Raw genomic sequence first — 17,687 nt, 5'->3', positions numbered from 1 at the left:
GCCGCCAACCAGGAGTGACACCTTTAGGATGTTTTATTGGAGTCACAGCAACAAGACAACAACAATGGAATGTCATGAACATAATCCATAATCCGACCTTAATGCTTCCAGTAATAATCTCACATATCTACAACAAACCAAATGTAAACTAGAACTTCACAACAATCACATCAGTAACAATAATAAATAGCATCTTTTATTCCATTTAATAAATAATCAGTAATTATCTCAGGATGTTTCAACCACCTAAACTTTGACTCATCAGTGCTGGGATTCACATTAAGGTTTCAGTGAAGATGAAGATGATGATGGAATGGGAGGACTGGTCGTGGTGGGAGGACTGGTCGTGGTGGGAGGACTGGTCGTGGTGGGAGGACTGGTCGTGGTGGGAGGACTGGTCGTGGTGGGAGGTCTGGTCGTGGTGGGAGGTCTGGTCGTGGTGGGAGGACTGGTCGTGGTGGGAGGTCTGGTCGTGGTGGGAGGTCTGGTCGTGGTGGGAGGACTGGTCGTGGTGGGAGGACTGGTCGTGGTGGGAGGTCTGGTCTGGTTGGAGGTCTGGTCGTGGTGGGAGGACTGGTCGTGGTGGGAGGTCTGGTCTGGTTGGAGGTCTGGTCGTGGTGGGAGGTCTGGTCTGGTTGGAGGACTGGTCGTGGTGGGAGGTCTGGTCTGGTTGGAGGTCTGGTCGTGGTGGGAGGACTGGTCGTGGTGGGAGGACTGGTCGTGGTGGGAGGACTGGTCTGGTTGGAGGACTGGTCGTGGTGGGAGGTCTGGTCTGGTTGGAGGACTGCGTCACTCCGTCTGGGGCACGGAGATGCCGGGGCCTTTGGGGTCGTCGAAGCGGTCCATGGTGAGCAGCTGCATGATCATGTGCAGGCCGTAGGTCAGAACCAGAACCATGAGCAGGCTGGTCAGCAGGCCCATCCAGATCCCCGCCGAGAAGAACCCAGCGCAGTCGCTGGCGTACGAGAACTCGCTGCCGCTCAGGCTGAAGCCCTGGATCTGGGAACATATTAAAGTAAAACATTTATAATCTGTAAAAAGACGGATCTCCCTGAGCTGCTATTGCTGCCCGAAGAAAAGCGCCGCTCTAAATGACCAATCAGAGCCAGGGGGAGGGTCTTAGCGCTGTCAATCACTCATGTATGCGCTGCTAAATGTGCGAATGGTGGAGAAACAACTCACTCAAATGCTAACTAGCTTTAGCACTCACAACAAGCTACGCTAGCTGGTGGGAGCAACAGAAGGACAGGTGATTGACAGCGCTAAGCCCCGCCTCCTGTCTGATTGGTTGTCTCCAGTTGGGGAGAAGGCAGGAGCTGAATTTATCCATCTCATACCAAACTGTCACAACATGAAAGTTTCAACAAATATGTAAAAAGATATTTTTTATAAAAGTTAGTGTCTGTGCACAGGGTTGTTCTCCTTTTCAGTCGCGCTGGGCGACATGAACTTTATCGCTTTGTTTTCTGGTACTACTCTGATAAGTGATGAGAATTATTTACTTATATTTTAGGTAACTGTTGTGTGTCGCATCAATTCCAGCCCCTCAAACACAAACTTCTCTTGAAAAACGTTCCCATTTATAATGTGTTTCTTTAGGAATGAAGTCAGATTTTTATCTCTGAGCTGCTCACAGTAACATTGATATTTATTTATGCTCCTATTGGACAAACAGAGAAAACAGTAAAATCCCAACAATATGAAGAGTTGTGGGAAGTTTTAAACATAATTAATGGAAATTTATCACGATAAATGATAAATCTAAATTCTTTCAAGACATTTATCACGATAAACGATGCCATAAATACCATATAACTACTATTCAGCAGAAGAAGAGGCCACTTATTTATTATAACATTTTTCTAAATCAGTTTCTTTCAAAATAAAATCAACAAAAACTGCAGATGTGCGTCTTTGGTGAATTTTTGGTTAAAACATGTTTTTCATTCAGTGAAGTTACTCAGAGTGGATAAAATATCCAGAAATTACCAAAGTAAAAGTACATCGTAGTAAAAATCCTCCTAGTTTTTCCCCAAAAGGTAAATGTAACTAATTACTACCTAACTCTGCATGTAACTGAGGGAATAATTTATTTTTATGTGATTAACATAAGATATAATTTTTTTACATAATAAAATGAGGGGATTGTGTGGAAAAGTTTTATATTTTGTTAATAAAGTCCTGATGATACATTTTTCTGTCTCAGAACTCAGGGCCATGTAAAGCCAGGAGGTAAAATGTTAGCATTGTGCTAAATAACTGTAATAATTATGAATAGTGAGTGGATGTTTCTGTATTGTGTAGCATTGTCTGTGGGTTCACAGTCAAACTAGTCGGTTTGACTGGGAATCTGCAGTCAAACCGACTGAAACTCACCTGAAAGTCGTCGAAGGAGACCCTCCACTGGTTGGCCGGGTCTTTGGCGGAGCGCGGGACGAGCAGCGGCCAGCGGAAGCTGCTGACGGACTTGCAGTGGTAGGAGTATTCAGCCGGGGCGTAGATGTTCCTGCTGCCGTTGAACGTGGCTTTGGTGCCGTCGTACTCCAGCTCCACGGCGTCCAGAGTGAACCAGCGGCGCGCCGACACCGTGTAATGGCGCTGGCTCATGACGAAGCTGGAACCAAATAAAAATAAAGAAACTAAACAATATTGTAGGAGCCATTTATTCTTTCTTGGGTTTATCGCCACCAGGGGGCGTATTTATTTTGAGTTCTGAGTGTCTGATGGGGGGGATGGGTTATTTAAGGTCAACCATGATTCTGCTCAGTGTGGTTAATAGGTAGAGGCAAACAGTTTTCTACTGTGCTTGATTTTGGATGTATGTCGAATTTATGTGGATCTAAATGGAAACAGTGAGACAATGGACATTTGTACTGGCAATAAATGACTTTATTTATGTCAAAGGAAAGATCGGCATCCTGAATCACGTAAAACCAACGCCTTTCAACAACAACCACCAGTAGCCTAAAATATAGGATTTTAGCCGCTACAAATGTAAAGAAAAAACGCGCAATCGCAGTCGGGCTGGAACGATTCATCAAACAAGTCAAGAGACTCAATTATTAAAATCCCTCAAACCAAATAATAATAATAATACATTTTATTTCAAAGGCGCCTTTCTGGCACTCAAGGACACCGTGCAAGAGTAAAAAATAGTGACAGAAACAAATAAAATATAACAATTAAAAATAGATAGAAATAAATAAAACAATGCATCTATATAAAATCTATGTAAAATCAGGCAAACCAATTGTGTCATGTGGAAAAGGCAGATCTAAAAAGGTGTGTTTTGAGTTCGGTTTTAAAATTTGATAATGACTTAATCCTCCTCATGAATGCTAACTGCTATTAGCATAGCAGAGAGCTTTTCCCTGGACGTGTTCAGGTTTTCATAGTTTTTCGGGGATCGGTACCATCGACTAATGTGAGCATCTGGCAGAAAGAATACATCCAGGGAATGTATTCTGTTTCTTTTTAATGTCATTGTAAAAAATAATGTATGATTTAAAGAGAATAGCAGTAAACATGGTTTAACCGCATTTTTCAAAACTGCTTCTGATGTATGAAACCTTGTAAAATAATTAAAACGAGAGGAAAGAAGATATTAAAAAATGTTTCCCATCCGTAACCAGATAAACACATTTAGCTGATGTCATTAAATTTTGTCTTGCTGTGATGAGTCCACCAGAGGGCGCTATAACAGCGATTTACTGCAGCAGGTTTCGATATTAATCCTGCCGTTATGGCAGAATTTACCAATATGTTATTGTTTTAAATATTTTATAAGCCTAATTGCCATAATAATGAGTAAAATGATCGTTTACATCAGAGGCCTGTGAAACACTCACATCAGCTTGAAGCTGCGGTGGCCGAGGACGTTCTCATAGTTCAGAACCAACCTGGAAGGAAACCAGACAGGAATGAAGGACGAGTCCAGCTGGAAGCTCCTCCATCGCCGCCGTTTTGGCTGCTAAACCTAAAATTCAGTTTTCTGCACCTCGATTTGCTCTTGTCGCAGTCGGAGCCGTGCAGCTTGGGGCTAACTCCCTCACCGAAGGTGGCCGGCGTCAGGTCGTGCTCCTCCCAGCGGTTGTTCCGCAGAATGCTCACCGTCAGGCCTTTGGCCCACAGCATCATGCATGTTTTGTCGTCCTCCTGCAGAAAACGGAGCAGAAAACTGAAGCGATTAATCAATTATTGTAATAACTGTCAACTAATTTAGTAATCAATAGTTAAATGACATAAAAGGCAATTGTTACTCAGAGCTGTAATTAAGCCAAAACTGAGCAAAAAACATTTGCATTTAAGATAAACAAAAAAAACTCATTTGTCTATAAATCTATCCAGAACTGGTTCAGCTTCTCTAGTTATTAAAATAAATAATCTGTTTAATTACAGTAAGAAAAGAACAGCTTAATGAGAGCCTCGTTGCTGATTTGTGCCTTCAGAACGTATAGAAACACGGTGGCGGCTGCATCATGATGTGGGTTGCCAGTTAAAGAACACGGATCAGGGGTGTCCAAACTTTTTATCCTGGGGGCCAAAATCAGAAAATTTAAACTACTGGCCTGCTAAATTAAAAAAGCAAAAATTGTTTATCGTTTTAAATATTTTATTTTATTTTTTTATAAATTATGTTATTAAAGAACCAAAACATAAAAAGGATGATTTCCAGATTTATTAAATAGTTTTCAGTTTTGTTGGCCAAACTTGTACCATCATTTTCTTGTTTTCAGGGGCCGAACAAATCCATTTCAAGGACCACAAATGGCCCCCGGGCCACACTTTGAAATATTCTGTACTGTCCCTTTAAGCCAGAGGAAGACAGAAAAAGCACCTTAAACTCCACAGGAGGGTAAACTCCGGGCTGCTCCTTGACGCGCTGCTGGCGCTCCCGGTCCCTCCACCGGTCCCTGTATCCGCCTCTGGACTGCAGCAGGGAGCGTCCTCCACCAAGACCCGTCTCCAGAGACCTGGACGCCGCTTCCTTCTGCCGACACGGACAAAACGGGACAGGGCGGGTTGGACAAAACCTCATGAAGATCAGCGTTCACCTTCACCACGGCAGGCTCACCCTGAAGGGCTGCAGGCCGGTATAAACGGCCGTGAAGGGGACGGACTGGGACTTCATGATGCTCATCACCTGACCCATGACCTCATCTAAACAAAGACGGACAAACGGGTCAAAACCTGATCAATCTGATGCTTTGATGAATGAAAAGTGACCACAAAGTCTCACCGTTTCCACTGAGAATCTCTTTAGCAGACAGCAGATCTGACCTGCAACACAATCCGGTGACAAAACGGTGAGATCCGGCGGAGAGGAAGGGAAGTTATCGATTAATTATCTAAAGTTCATTTCTCTTATCAACTAACAGTTCAAAAGCATGTTAAAAAAAACAACAACAGAGTTCTCTCTAGTATCAAGACGGCCGAGCGACTTATAGCACAAAAAGCTAAATCTTTAATTTTCTATCATTATATTTAAACATTACTTTGCCAGCTATGTTAAATACTGACTGAATAAACAGAAAAATGTGTTATTCTCACATTATTATACTTAGAAAGACATCAAACTCAACAGTGAAATGTCACATTTTCCTGCGTTGTGCCATCAGTTTTTCTGTCAGCACCGTGTCCTCCCGTCATGTCCGTAGTTTTTACTCATAAATTGACGCTGCTCCGCCATTCAGCTCGACGGAATGGGAGATTTATAAAGACGATGTCTTAAGGAGTTTATATTTCAAAAAGAAGAACCACATAAAGTACATTTTTCATCCCTCACCGGACTCCGTTTGGACCGTTTCTCTCTGCTGAGCTGGGATATTACCGCCATCTTGAATTTTGTTATCAACAGGGCACCGCTTACTAATGACCAGCGGCGCCCTCTGCTGGATAGCGGCCAAACTACAACACTGAAACAAGGTCTAAATCAGTGTTTCTCAACCTTTTTCGGCCCTGCGCCCCCCCAGCCTTTATCCAGGTCCCTCATCGCCCTCCACCAAAGAATTTGTAGGCTACTTTGCACTGACAATTATTTTATTATTAATGTTACTATCATTATTGTAGATGTTATGAATCGACACACCGATTATGTTTTCCCGTACACTTCAGCGCCTTACGCTCCTTCACCTCACGCACATAACGGGGTAATGTAGAGAGTTTTGCCCTAAACCTATCGGCGTCTGGAGGAGGGGGGTTGATGGGGGGGAGGCGAGCGTATGTTTCTACGCTTGTTCGTGGGGGGGGGCTGCCAATTAATGTTTTCGCATCCATCTGAATAATGTGTAGTTGCGCCCCTGCCCATGGCACTTCAACAATATTATTTTACCTTTTATCTGGAAATAATGTCTGTTTATTCTTGCCATACGGTCTCTGTATTAATTATTGATCGAAAGGTCTTGCCATACCAGTTTATTCCTCTGTATTTACTTTAGTTTCTTAGTTTATTCTTGCATTTTGTTCTTCATTCATTTCCATTTAGTTTCATTTGATTAGTTTTATTCTCTCTTGGTTTATTGCTATGTCCACTTTAGTTTCTTTCCTGTTGCTACATTTATTTTATCGTTTATTGACCATCAGTAATCTTCACTCATCACCTGCTGCGCCGCCTAATCGTCATGTTTTTCACATCATGTGTTGATTTTTCACTGTTCAGCGTTGGATTCTCTGTTTTTAAGCCCTAATTCACATCTAGTTCGTCGCTTCGTTTTGCCCGCTTCTCATGTTTCAGAATTTTGCGCAATGTGAACGTCGTTTTTTTAAAAAAAAAACTCTCTGAGGTGCAGGGCGGTAAGGGAAACATATCGATATTTGTACATTGTTTCCTTTTAAAACAATGGAAACAATTTTGGTATTCTGATTATTGAAATTTTAAAGTGTTGTGGTACCGTTGTTCCATCAAACCCGTTTCATGTCGGACCACTTACAGCTCCGTGTTAACGCTATAAATGAACGCTCTCTATCGTGGAATCACCCATGGAGGGATTTCTTTATTTAAATGGGTTCATTTTTCAGAGGGATACAAAGTGAAGGTATCGTGATTTTAGTAATTACATGTTTATAAGAGCGATTTTCGGTTGTCCTTCATGGAAGCGGGCAGCTTTCAAACGAAAATAAAACACTTTTTAATATAAATTGCTGCTTTGACATGATCACAGAACTGCCAAAACATATGTAGCTACATAAATACCAGACAAAGTGAATCACAGCAGCGTCATCAGCCGGTGTAACGCTGAACTGATGCGGAGCTGCACCATGAAGCTACAAACACTGAATAGAAGAAGAGCTGCCATCGATACAGCTGCAGTCAAGTGATTTAATGTTACACATACAGTTTTACCAAGTTGCTCAAAGTCTAAACTGGTATTGTTGTGGATTTAAGGTGTAAAGTTTACCTTCGACCAAACGCCCCCCAAAGGCATCCCAGCGCCCCACTTTTGTAAAAATGTCCGCCAGCGCCCCCTGCCGTCCTCTGAACGCCCCCTGGGGGGCGGTACCGCCCACGTTGAGAACCGCTAGTCTAAACGGAGTTTAGTTAATCGCATGGAACTAGTTTTAATCTAATGATCCATTAATCGTAGATTAATTATTTGCATCCTAAACAAGCTCACCCGGTCCCGTACGGCAGCCTGAAGACCAGCAGAGCCGGAGACGAGGCGTTCAGTCTCAGCTGGCTCAGCGTCTCCGGGTCCATGTACAGAGGGGACGTTTCTAATTGGTCCTGCAGCTGACCAATCACAGCGTTGGAGGCGGGCCAAGACACAGCAGGAAGAACCAGAGAAGAAGAAGAGGCCTGAAGCGCTCCCTGGGACAGATCAGAGGAATAAATAAAGACATGGGAGGAAATTAATATTATCCTTTACAGCAAGGGTGTCCATAGTGGGGTTCTGGTGATTTTTGTGGCAATTTAACTGATTTTGTGCAGCCCCCCCAACTTCAATTCAAGAATAGTCCAAATTTCTCCTGTAGCCCAGGCTGTCCAGTTCAATTCCTGTTCTAAACTGGACCTCTAACTATTATGTATTATATATTTTAATGACAATTTATTTGTAGAAAGACCATATTCAGCATAGGTTATATGCTCCATGACGTAAACACTGAGGTATATTTCTTACATACTACCACCCTGAGTGTCTGACTTTAATATTTTACCTCAAGGTTAGGAAAAACACCATCTTGCTTGTTTCCAAAGGCTCCTCCATACATGGTAAAATCCTCGATACTCATCTAGAGAACAAAAACAAAACCAGAAAACAGAGATTAGGGAGAGAAGAAAGCACTTTGCTGCTGCTATTCAAATAAAATTTTATTTTTGATGAAGAAAGTCAAACAAATTTTTTTATTCAAGCTTTGGACCCAGACACCAGGAAAGAACCAACAGGACAAAAATTTAGTCAACAACTGAAAATAAAATTTACATTCACCACATTTGAAAAATACTTTATTTGACCCAAAGGAAAATGAAAGCTTTTCATAAGTCATATCATCCAAGCATCTTTAAAGAGTCGTAGTTGATGCTGTTGGCAGACGGGATCTCCACTAGCAGTCCGACTTGCAACTAATCTGAAGAGTCCTCTGAGCAAAGACTGTTAGCATCACATGCTAACAGTCTTTACTATCTGGGTAACACAGACAATATTCCACAATAACATGTCCTGGATGACCTTATCAGTTGCTAGCTCTGCTAATCCGTCTCATTTGCTTTTGCAGCTCCTCTTCAAATCTCTGAGTTTAACTTTAACTAATAGGTTAAATGAAAAAAATAATCCTCACATGAAGCTAACGGAGAAAGGCCCTATTTTATTTTACAGCGTTAATAATTGTATTTTTGGTTCTCTTTTTAAATCAAGCATGTTAAGAGTCTGTTTTGTACCTTATCCTGAAGGAACAGCACCACGTTTCGGGGCCCGACGTTCAGAGCCTTGTCCAGGTAGGAGGCCAGCTGCTGGTGCCCAACGATGTGACCTGCAGTGGGCAGAGCCTGCTGAGGGATGGAGACCCTTCAAAAGAAAAGGGAAACATCATCAAACAGGTGGACAACCAGAAAATAACCAAGACATATAAATATGTGATTATATGGAAAAAACATGGCTCATAGTTTAGCTGGAATATTTTCCAGAACCTGAACAAATTAATATAAATATCTTCAAAACAGCTGTAATGTAGGACTACTGTCCTGTTTTGTTTTTTTTATTAAATTTTTTATGTACTAATTATGTAAATGTTCTTCTTATATGATTTCATTTGGTGTTCGGTTTATAATTATTTTACTTGATTCATATACAGTGTATTTGAATGTTTAGATTATCTGAGGCAGACAGTAACTAGTTACATTTACAATTAAAGGTTAATATTTTAACAACATGCAATATAATTTTATATAATCCAATAGTCTGTTTTTATGTACGCACATTCGTCGATCTTGAAAGCGTATTTATTTAACTGAAAACTGATACTGAAGGTGATTAAAGCCAATGGAAATTTTTTTTTATTTATTCTTAGTAGCCCTCATCCTCCTGAGGTGACACTAAACGCATAAATAAAACACAACATGACCTCTAATGCGCGATAATTTCAGTTAAATTCAGACCTAATTTCGACATCACAGCAAACATTTCTCCTCCTCCCGACATTAATACACTGCTAACGGTTAGCGGACGGACAAGCCCCGGTAGAACCCCGAACCCTGGACCCCACTCACCCTTCACTCGTCCATATGATGACCGGGACCTGCTCATGGCACTGAACCGTGATGAGAACACTGAACACGGCCAGAAACACGGTCATGGACCCGGGAATCCGCTGGAGAAAGAGGCTCGCTGTCCCTGACGACGCCATCTTTCCTCCGATATGACAGCAGGTGCCGAACGTGACGTAGAGGAGATCACGTGACTACTGAGGAGCATCTCAGCAGCAGCGCGCTAAACTCCGGTGTCTCTATGGCAAAACAACTTAACACATAATCACAATACAAGATATTGGTGAAATTCTCTGGTTAAGCTATCCTACGACTAATTTTACAAAAAGAGCGACACATAAGTAACTAAGACAAGTTATTATGCGCAGCTAAATTATATATGAATTATATTAGGATGGCTTACTTAACACTGAGGAGTGTGAACATATATTTAAAATATTTTTCTGTGTTTTTATTCAGTTTTATAAACTTTGACATCAAAATACCTCAACTCAGATGTAAAATTAAGCTTAAGTTTTGTTTTCTAAAATATCTTATAGAAATATACGATTGTCCTGGGGCTAGAATGGAAACAAGGGTACAAAACAAAGACAAATCACAGCTTTAAAAGTCAGATGCTTTATTGAAAGCATACAGGAGGAAAGAGTAACAATGACAGAAAGGTGATTCACTTAAAATAATGGCAAATCAATGTTTTGTTTCCCTTAGAAAAGTCAGTAATCTGGGGATAAAATACTCTCTGTTTATACAAAATATGCATCAAAGCTGGGGATAATTTCAAAAAGTTAGTAGATCTACAGAAAATACAGCATTTTTCAAACATACTTTCCCAAAATCTTCACATAATGGCCATAAAAAAAAACCATCAAGAATATCACAAATCAAGTGTTTGGTGTCGAACTGCCAGAACTGTGATAGTGATCGGTGCTGCAGCAAACAGATAAACAAAAAACTGAGGAGGAATCAGAAACCAGAGGACAGAAAACAGATTAAAGCACCTTTGACCTCAGACTGAGACCAGCAGACGATTCCCTAACCGACATGTGGCACAACGTGGAGGTAAAGTTACCTTATCAAAGATAAAACAGGCTAAAGACGTCCGTTTTTAGCTTTGATTGAAAAATTAATGGCTGAACATATAAGAGGAGTAAAAGTAGAGTTATGGGTTTGCAGAGTGATGTATTATTTGGCATAAAACAGGATGAAAGAAGTAAAAAATCTCAGTATTTTCATGTATAAATTGTGGATGTAAAGATTAAATCAACATTAAAGTAGTTGGAGGAAAAAACATTTAAATCTAAACGGAAGCTGCTGTGGTAAAATCTTAAAGATGTGAGTCGAGACGTGTAAAAACTGTTAGCGTTAGATGCAAATAGAGTTAGAAAAACTCCAACTTTTAGAGAAAACTTGATGGAAATGGGAAGATATAAACAGAACTGGGCGTTTAGCTGCTGATGCTTTGGCACGCTAACGAATCAGGACTGACACCAGTTTGTAAATCCACAGGTGCTTTAACTGGACAACACTTCCTGGTCACTTTAAGAGCAGCTTAACGTCGAATTCTCCAACCGCATCATCAGAACCAACATCGAAACACGAAGAAAACGGTGAAGAAAGATCGTAAATGTATTTTAATTACCGCCTTCGTAAGCTGCTAGTCTGACGCAGCGAAATCAAAGCAGAAATTATTTTAAATTAAATGTAAGAATTAAAAATGAGGGACAACACAAATGTAAAAAGAAGTGACGGGAACAGAGGCACAGGTTGGATTTGATCTGAAAACTGGGAGCAGAAATTATTCAAAATCCACAGCAGAAACCATTTCTGGGTCAACATACATTGAAAACAATCAGTCATCAACCTGCGTCACAGCTGCTGTTCGCTAATTCAATTTAAAACATGCTTTTTATTTAACAGCTGGAGATTCTGTTTCTTCAAAAGTACAGAAAACGATCACCGATGATCGTCGTTTTCTTCATAATTAACTGAGAAATCCAGCATGTTGTCAGAGCAGGAGGTTAGCGACCCGAGCCAGAGTCCAAACCGTGTTAGCATCGGACCAGGCTAACGCTGCATCCGTTGCTCCGTCCGTCCTGCTCGCTGTCCGGAGGGAAATCGAGCCTCAGGATCTGGTTTCTATCTGTCTGTGGAGACCTTCCGCCTGAGCTTTCAGGTTCCTGAACTCCGTCTGGATGAAATCGGTCAACGTCTTCCTCATTTCCATCTACAACAAGAGTTTGGTTAAAACCAGGGGAGGAAATAAAAACAGGGAGATTTCTTAACCGTGTCGATTTACAGTGAAATTTAACATAATGTAAATTTATGTTAAATTTAATTGATATTAATAATTGATATCAATGTCCTTTATTAGTCCCATATCTCTTATCTGAAAGGTTTTTAATGGGTTCAATCTGACTAAAAATTCATCCTTATTTTTTTTCTTGCATGAATGGCAAGTTTATTTCATTCTTTGTTTCTTTTGCCTTTTCATTTTTCTATTGTTTAAATAAAAAAGTTCCTTTAATGATTTAAGACTTGGGGGATCCGGGCCCCCCAACCCCCCCTGGGATTTACGCCTGTGGTTATAAAGTTAAATTTATATCACAGAAAACAGGCGTGTTTAAAATGTCTGCAGCTCAGTCAGGCTGCGAGAGTGAGAGAGAGCAACACCTAAGCATACAAATCAATGTATAATTAAAAGAAAAAGAATGTTTTTTTAAAATCTACACCTAGAGTATAAAAAATATATATAAATAGTGAAAAAAAATTTTTAACTAACAAAACAGTAAGATTAAAAATAAAAAATTGGGATTATGTTAAATTAATACAATTAAAAATGACAAACAAATATTAATCTATGTTACTATTTATAATCAAATAAGTTGGGAAAGTTATTTTTTGGAGCAATATTTGACCTAATTATTACTTTATCAAACTATTTATGTTTTTCTATGTTTTGACAACTTCAGTCCTCCATAATTCAATATTTAACGAATTATGTGTTAAATCTGCATGTAAATGTATTCCTTAATGTTACTGGGGTTAAATAAAAAGCCTCTGATATGTTCAACTAAACGGGAAGTAAAGAAATAATTATTAAATTGGTATATAGTGACACATCAGGATTAAATAAGTTAATTCAACCAGTTTGGTCATTTTTAGTGTTCAATGTGTAAGAAAATGTGTATAATAAGTGTAATATTGGTTATGAGATATAATTACATTAATGTTAATTTGGATGTGAATATCAGGCCATATTTTCAGTACATTCCAAGTTCAGACATTTTTCTTCAGCTAAATTTGCTGCTGGTTTATTTTTCCCCTTAAAAAGCAGCTTGTCGTTTTCACCTGGCTCCTGTTTTCAGCTCGGAGGGAATCAACCAGCTCTCTGACGCTGAAAGGTTTTCCCACCAGGACCGTGATCCTCTGGAAGAGAAAGCGACATTTAACCCCAACAGAAGCAGAACAAATCCAAAGCACATCCAGGTCAAAGGTCTTACTTTCCCGGACCGAGGAATGTAGGGCGACTCGTTTGGCAGGACGTCGGTCAGACCTGAGGAGGCGAGACAGAAAACACTCACAGCTGGAGGCACAGAAACACACCCAGGGGGAAACAGTTGATACCACCAACTCAAACGAACCAAAACACTGTTTTATACTAAACAAAAAGTAGCGCTGTGGTCAGTGGCTACGGCAGCGAGTCTGAGCGTGAACTCAGAGCAGGAAGAAGTGGTTTGAGTTGCTCTTTAACAGGTTTCCTGGGCTATTTTTCCCCTTTGCTGTGGCTCTCTGAATTATTAACACCTACATCTCCAGGTTTCATTCAGTTCACGCCTCCACTGCAGCAGCGCGGCTACGGATGGCATGTAAAAGCATGAACCTTCCTGATGTAAGCGAAAACATGCAGCGTGTTGGTACTGTGGGTTTACTCACCTACATGCCACAGCGGCAGGATGATGGGATTCAGAGAGCACTCTGCTATCAGCCGACCTACACCTGAGACACACAACAGGACCAACGATTCACCAGACGTAGGAAATACTTTAGAGGTTCTCCACTTCCTGACCGGGGCAGAACCAGCAGAACCTGGTCCAATGCCTGGTTCTGAACCAGATAAAGGCTGAGACTCTGGGTCAGGCTGAAGGGTGCAAACAGTAGGAGACGGATAGGAAAAAGGCTTGGCCTCATATTATCAGCTATACTAGTGTGTTTTTCAAAGTGGGGCCACCAGGGGGCGCCAGAGGAGCATCGGACAGTTGCAGGATGAGAATCCATCCATCCATCCATCCATCCATCCATCCATCCATTTTCTTACACCCTTGTCCCTCAGTGGGGTCGGGAGGTGCTGGTGCCTCTCCAGCTAGTGTACCGGGCGGGAGGCGGGGTCACAGGTTGCCAGTCTGTCGCAGGGCAACACAGAGACACACAGAGACACACAACCATGCACACACACACTCACACCTAGGGGTAATTTGGAGAGACCAATTAACCTGACAGTCATGTTTTTGGACTGTGGGAGGAAACCAGAGTACCTGGAGAAAACCCACCATGCACAGGGAGAACATGGAGACTCCATGCAGAAAGACCGGGGCCGGGAATCGAACCCAGAACCTTCTTGCTGCAAGGCAACAGCTCTACCAACTGTGCCACTGTGCAGCCCCAGGATGAGAATATAAAAGTATAAAAAATTTAAATGATCTGAATAATCGATAGATTACTTGTTCACTGAGATAATCTTTTACAGCAGCCGTTTTTGGTGCAGAGGCTGTTCCACTCACCCCATTTCAGGCGGATAAATTCCTCCGTCATGTTGATTTTTCCTGTTAAAGCAGGAATTAAACACAGAGGAAATTTTATTTTGATCCCAAAGAACATCCAGCAGCTAAACCATGAACTACTGACGAACCTTCAGGGAAAATGTGGACCCATTCTCCCTTGTTGAGTTTCTCCAGGACAAAGTCCATGCCCTTCTGGTAAACGCCGTCGCCTGCAGGAGACAAACCGTTACTGCGTCTTTCGTTTGTGCAGAAACCCGAACTGGGGCTTTGCTCAGACTCACCTCTGCAGACAGGAACACACTTTCCTCGGCTGAAGAACCCGGAGTGCAGCTCTCTGGTGAAGCAGATGTCAGACGCTGTCGGCGTCCTGTTCGGTCCAAACAGAGGTTTCCATGGTTACTCACAGGGAAAATCTGGACTGGAGGAGCAACTAGGGATGCACCGATCCACTTTCCACACTTCAGATACCGATATCTGAGGTTTATCCTCGACTGATACAGATTGATGCAGAAAAACAGCTGAAATGTTTGGATAACTCTGCACCAGTACAGCTCAGTGAAATTCACCAGCAGCTTCACAAGCTGGTCAAACATGGAAAAAACAACTTTAATTCGTTCAATTAGGAGTAAAACAGCCGATGTAACATAAATAATAAAGAAACTGAAGCTGACAGAAACAGCATGTTGACTATCTCAGTCAAACATGTAAAAAATAAACTGCAACAAACCTCAGATGGTTCAGAAAGAGCATTTAGAAATTCTAAAAATAAGGTAAAATAAAGCATAAAATTAGACTGAATGGATCGGCCCTTATCGTCGCTGACACCCAGTCTTATGGCTGAAAAACCCTAAAACTGGGTTTTTCAGTCTTAGGGTTGCTTACCTTTATTTTAGTCTTTCTATTTTTATTATTATTATTATTTTATTTTATTTTTTTGGTCTATTTATTTGTCGATTTTGGCCCATGTGACCAAAAGTTTGGACGCCCTGCCTGATCTAATTTGTGAATAAGTAAAAAAAGAAAGTCTTGACTCGGCCTACATCTCCCAGAATGCAGTGCAGTCCTACACTGGAGCTCAGTGAATATTCTGTCTATTGATATTGATCCCGTGTCTATCCTGATATATATTGTTGTTGATCTACTGTCCAGATATTAGTATCGGATCGGTGCATCGCCAGGAGAAGAGAAACTCACCATCGCATCTTCCTGTAGCTCCACAGCTGCCGCAGCTTCAGCACACCTGCTCCAAACGAACAGCGTTACTTCCTGGTTACGACCCTCAGGGCCGGACCGCCAACGTTCCCGGGTCTTACCCCAGATGTGCGGGTCGTCCATGCAGGACTGGTGATTGGACAAGGTGATGAGGGGCGTGTCCGACGGCCGGTGGTCAATCAGGTCCAGCAGAACCTCCTGGTTGTGGACGGTCAGGTAGTTCATGTACTCTGGATGGAGACCAGAAAGTGGCTGCTTGCTCTGCTAGCATGGCTGGATGTTTGTTTGCAATCAGAGATTAAACACTTACTGGTCCAGATGAAGGAATACGTTCCCACCATGCCCATGATGAAGGAGCTGGAGACCCGCCACGCCAGCGCAGGGCATTGTGGGAACGGCCATCGGACCTCCAGGGGCATCCTGGCTCTCCAGAGGTTCTACATACAACCACAGTCACCCTGACAACAAGAGAGGAAATAATCATAAAAATAAAGTAGAATAAAACAAAAGTCAACAGCTGCAGTGGTTCCGGTCCAGAATGAACCACCTTCAGATTCAGATTCTTCAACTTGAGCTTTGAAACATGAGCGTGACTGGACGTTCCAACAAAAATGACACTAAGCATTTGGCAGAGCTGGTTTGGCAAAAGATTAGCCATTAAGCTAACATCAAGCTAATGTTAACATTAAGCTAACAGTCAGCTAACAGTAAGCTACAGTTTGGAGTTCCCAAAAAAAACAAGAAAATGGAAAGACGGAGAAAAAAATACCAGAGAACTCCACTAAGATAAACAGATGGATGGACAAGGGAATGAATGAATGAATGAATGAATGAATGAATGAATGAATGAATGAATGAATGAATGACAGATGGATGGACAAGGAAATGAATAGAAGTATAGATGGATGTATGAATAAACAGAAGGATTAATGTATGAACGGATTAATGGATGGATGAAACTATCACAATGTGAATTAAAGATTAAAGTCTGAACTCCTGCAGACCTGGAAAAGTCTTAACTTCCAGATTTTTCCAAACTGCATGAATCCTGGATCCAATCAGGAGACTAAAGTCTGAACTTTGTGAGGTCAAAAGGCGAGGAGCTGTGTGATCCAACAGTGACGTCACATCCAGCAAGAGGCTTTTTTTCTCTTCCAAATGCGAATAAAAATATTTATTTTCTCTTTTTAACCGGAATGCATAACCTAAAAGTTGTTCTACTTGACCTGTTAACCAGTGGGATACATTGAAATCATAAACAGGTATAGCTGATTTTTTTGTTTTGTTTGTTTTTTTCTGATATTGTCACTTGTTGTTATAAATGAAGACTATATAAAAGCATCCAGCAGCATGTCTCGGTCCGCTGTAACATCTGGTAGTTCCTGAACAGAGTCTCTCTCACCTGAACAGGTTAATGAAGCTGACCAACATAAACCGGGACAGTCCAGCTAACACGTCAACTAGCATTCCGGTTAAAGTTTCATTATATTTAATCAAATATCAGGATCACTTTACAGCTCTAAATAACCACACATAACAGTTTTAATTCAAATAAATGCACGTTACAGCCAGGCAGACAGTAGACACGTCATTTCTACACTTTTAAGTTGTTTATAGGAAAGCAAAAATCTCCTTTTTTATGTTATACTTACTTTATAACTGTCTCTAATGTTAACCTTTCTTCCTTCTTCTTCTTCCTACTCTTTTTCTTCTTCTCTTTCAGTTTAACTGCAGTATCTGCATGTCTTGCGGCGATATCGCCTCCTGCTGGATAACCTGATCATTGCAGTCTTTATTCTTCTAAAATCATTCGTCAGGTCGGATTGTTTAATATTTTTATGTTTTAGTTAATTCCCAGCCATAATAAAATTGAGTAAAAAATAATTTTGTTAAGCTAAATTATAAAATATTTTCTAAGGACCTTCACACCCTCACATGTGTCTGATTGACAAACTGAAGATACTCCTTAACAACACTGTTCTGAGGAGAAATTATAT

At 41.1% G+C, this 17,687-nt stretch overlaps 2 protein-coding genes across 5 annotated transcripts; both read right to left on the bottom strand.

Moving 5' to 3' along the window:
* Positions 1–15: 15 nt before the first annotated feature.
* atp6ap1a (ATPase H+ transporting accessory protein 1a) lies at positions 16–9,882 on the bottom strand. 3 transcript variants are annotated; one of them, XM_081609424.1, is made up of 13 exons: positions 9,704–9,882; positions 8,876–9,002; positions 8,155–8,229; positions 7,614–7,807; positions 5,240–5,280; positions 5,075–5,160; positions 4,838–4,990; positions 3,998–4,155; positions 3,849–3,899; positions 2,377–2,614; positions 780–999; positions 695–721; positions 16–659 (listed from the first exon to the last, which is right to left on the bottom strand). In XM_081609424.1, exons 1-11 carry the CDS (start codon positions 9,838–9,840, stop codon positions 790–792), a joined length of 1,470 nt encoding a protein of 489 aa, XP_081465550.1. In that variant the 5' UTR covers positions 9,841–9,882; the 3' UTR covers positions 16–659; positions 695–721; positions 780–789. The 3 variants fall into 3 exon arrangements, with proteins under 3 accessions (XP_081465550.1, XP_081465549.1, XP_008413107.1); XM_081609423.1 differs by having other exon boundaries at positions 16–731; positions 767–999; XM_008414885.3 differs by having other exon boundaries at positions 16–999.
* A 420-nt stretch (positions 9,883–10,302) lies between these two features.
* tafazzin (tafazzin, phospholipid-lysophospholipid transacylase) lies at positions 10,303–17,465 on the bottom strand. Of its 2 annotated transcripts, XM_008414886.3 has the most exons (11): positions 17,343–17,465; positions 16,001–16,148; positions 15,792–15,920; positions 15,673–15,718; positions 14,760–14,845; positions 14,607–14,687; positions 14,479–14,520; positions 13,634–13,696; positions 13,201–13,253; positions 13,049–13,126; positions 10,303–11,924 (listed from the first exon to the last, which is right to left on the bottom strand). In XM_008414886.3, the coding sequence occupies exons 2-11, from the start codon at positions 16,107–16,109 to the stop codon at positions 11,823–11,825; spliced, it is 789 nt and encodes a 262-aa protein (XP_008413108.2). In that variant the 5' UTR covers positions 16,110–16,148; positions 17,343–17,465; the 3' UTR covers positions 10,303–11,822. The 2 variants fall into 2 exon arrangements, with proteins under 2 accessions (XP_008413108.2, XP_081465553.1); XM_081609427.1 differs by having other exon boundaries at positions 14,607–14,845.
* Positions 17,466–17,687: the final 222 nt, after the last annotated feature.

This window comes from Poecilia reticulata, chromosome 7, assembly GCF_904066995.2.
Source record: "Poecilia reticulata chromosome 7, P_reticulata-male-v2, whole genome shotgun sequence".
In the NCBI taxonomy this organism is placed as follows: Eukaryota; Metazoa; Chordata; class Actinopteri; order Cyprinodontiformes; family Poeciliidae; genus Poecilia; species Poecilia reticulata.
This window is presented reverse-complemented; position numbering and strand designations above follow the sequence as displayed.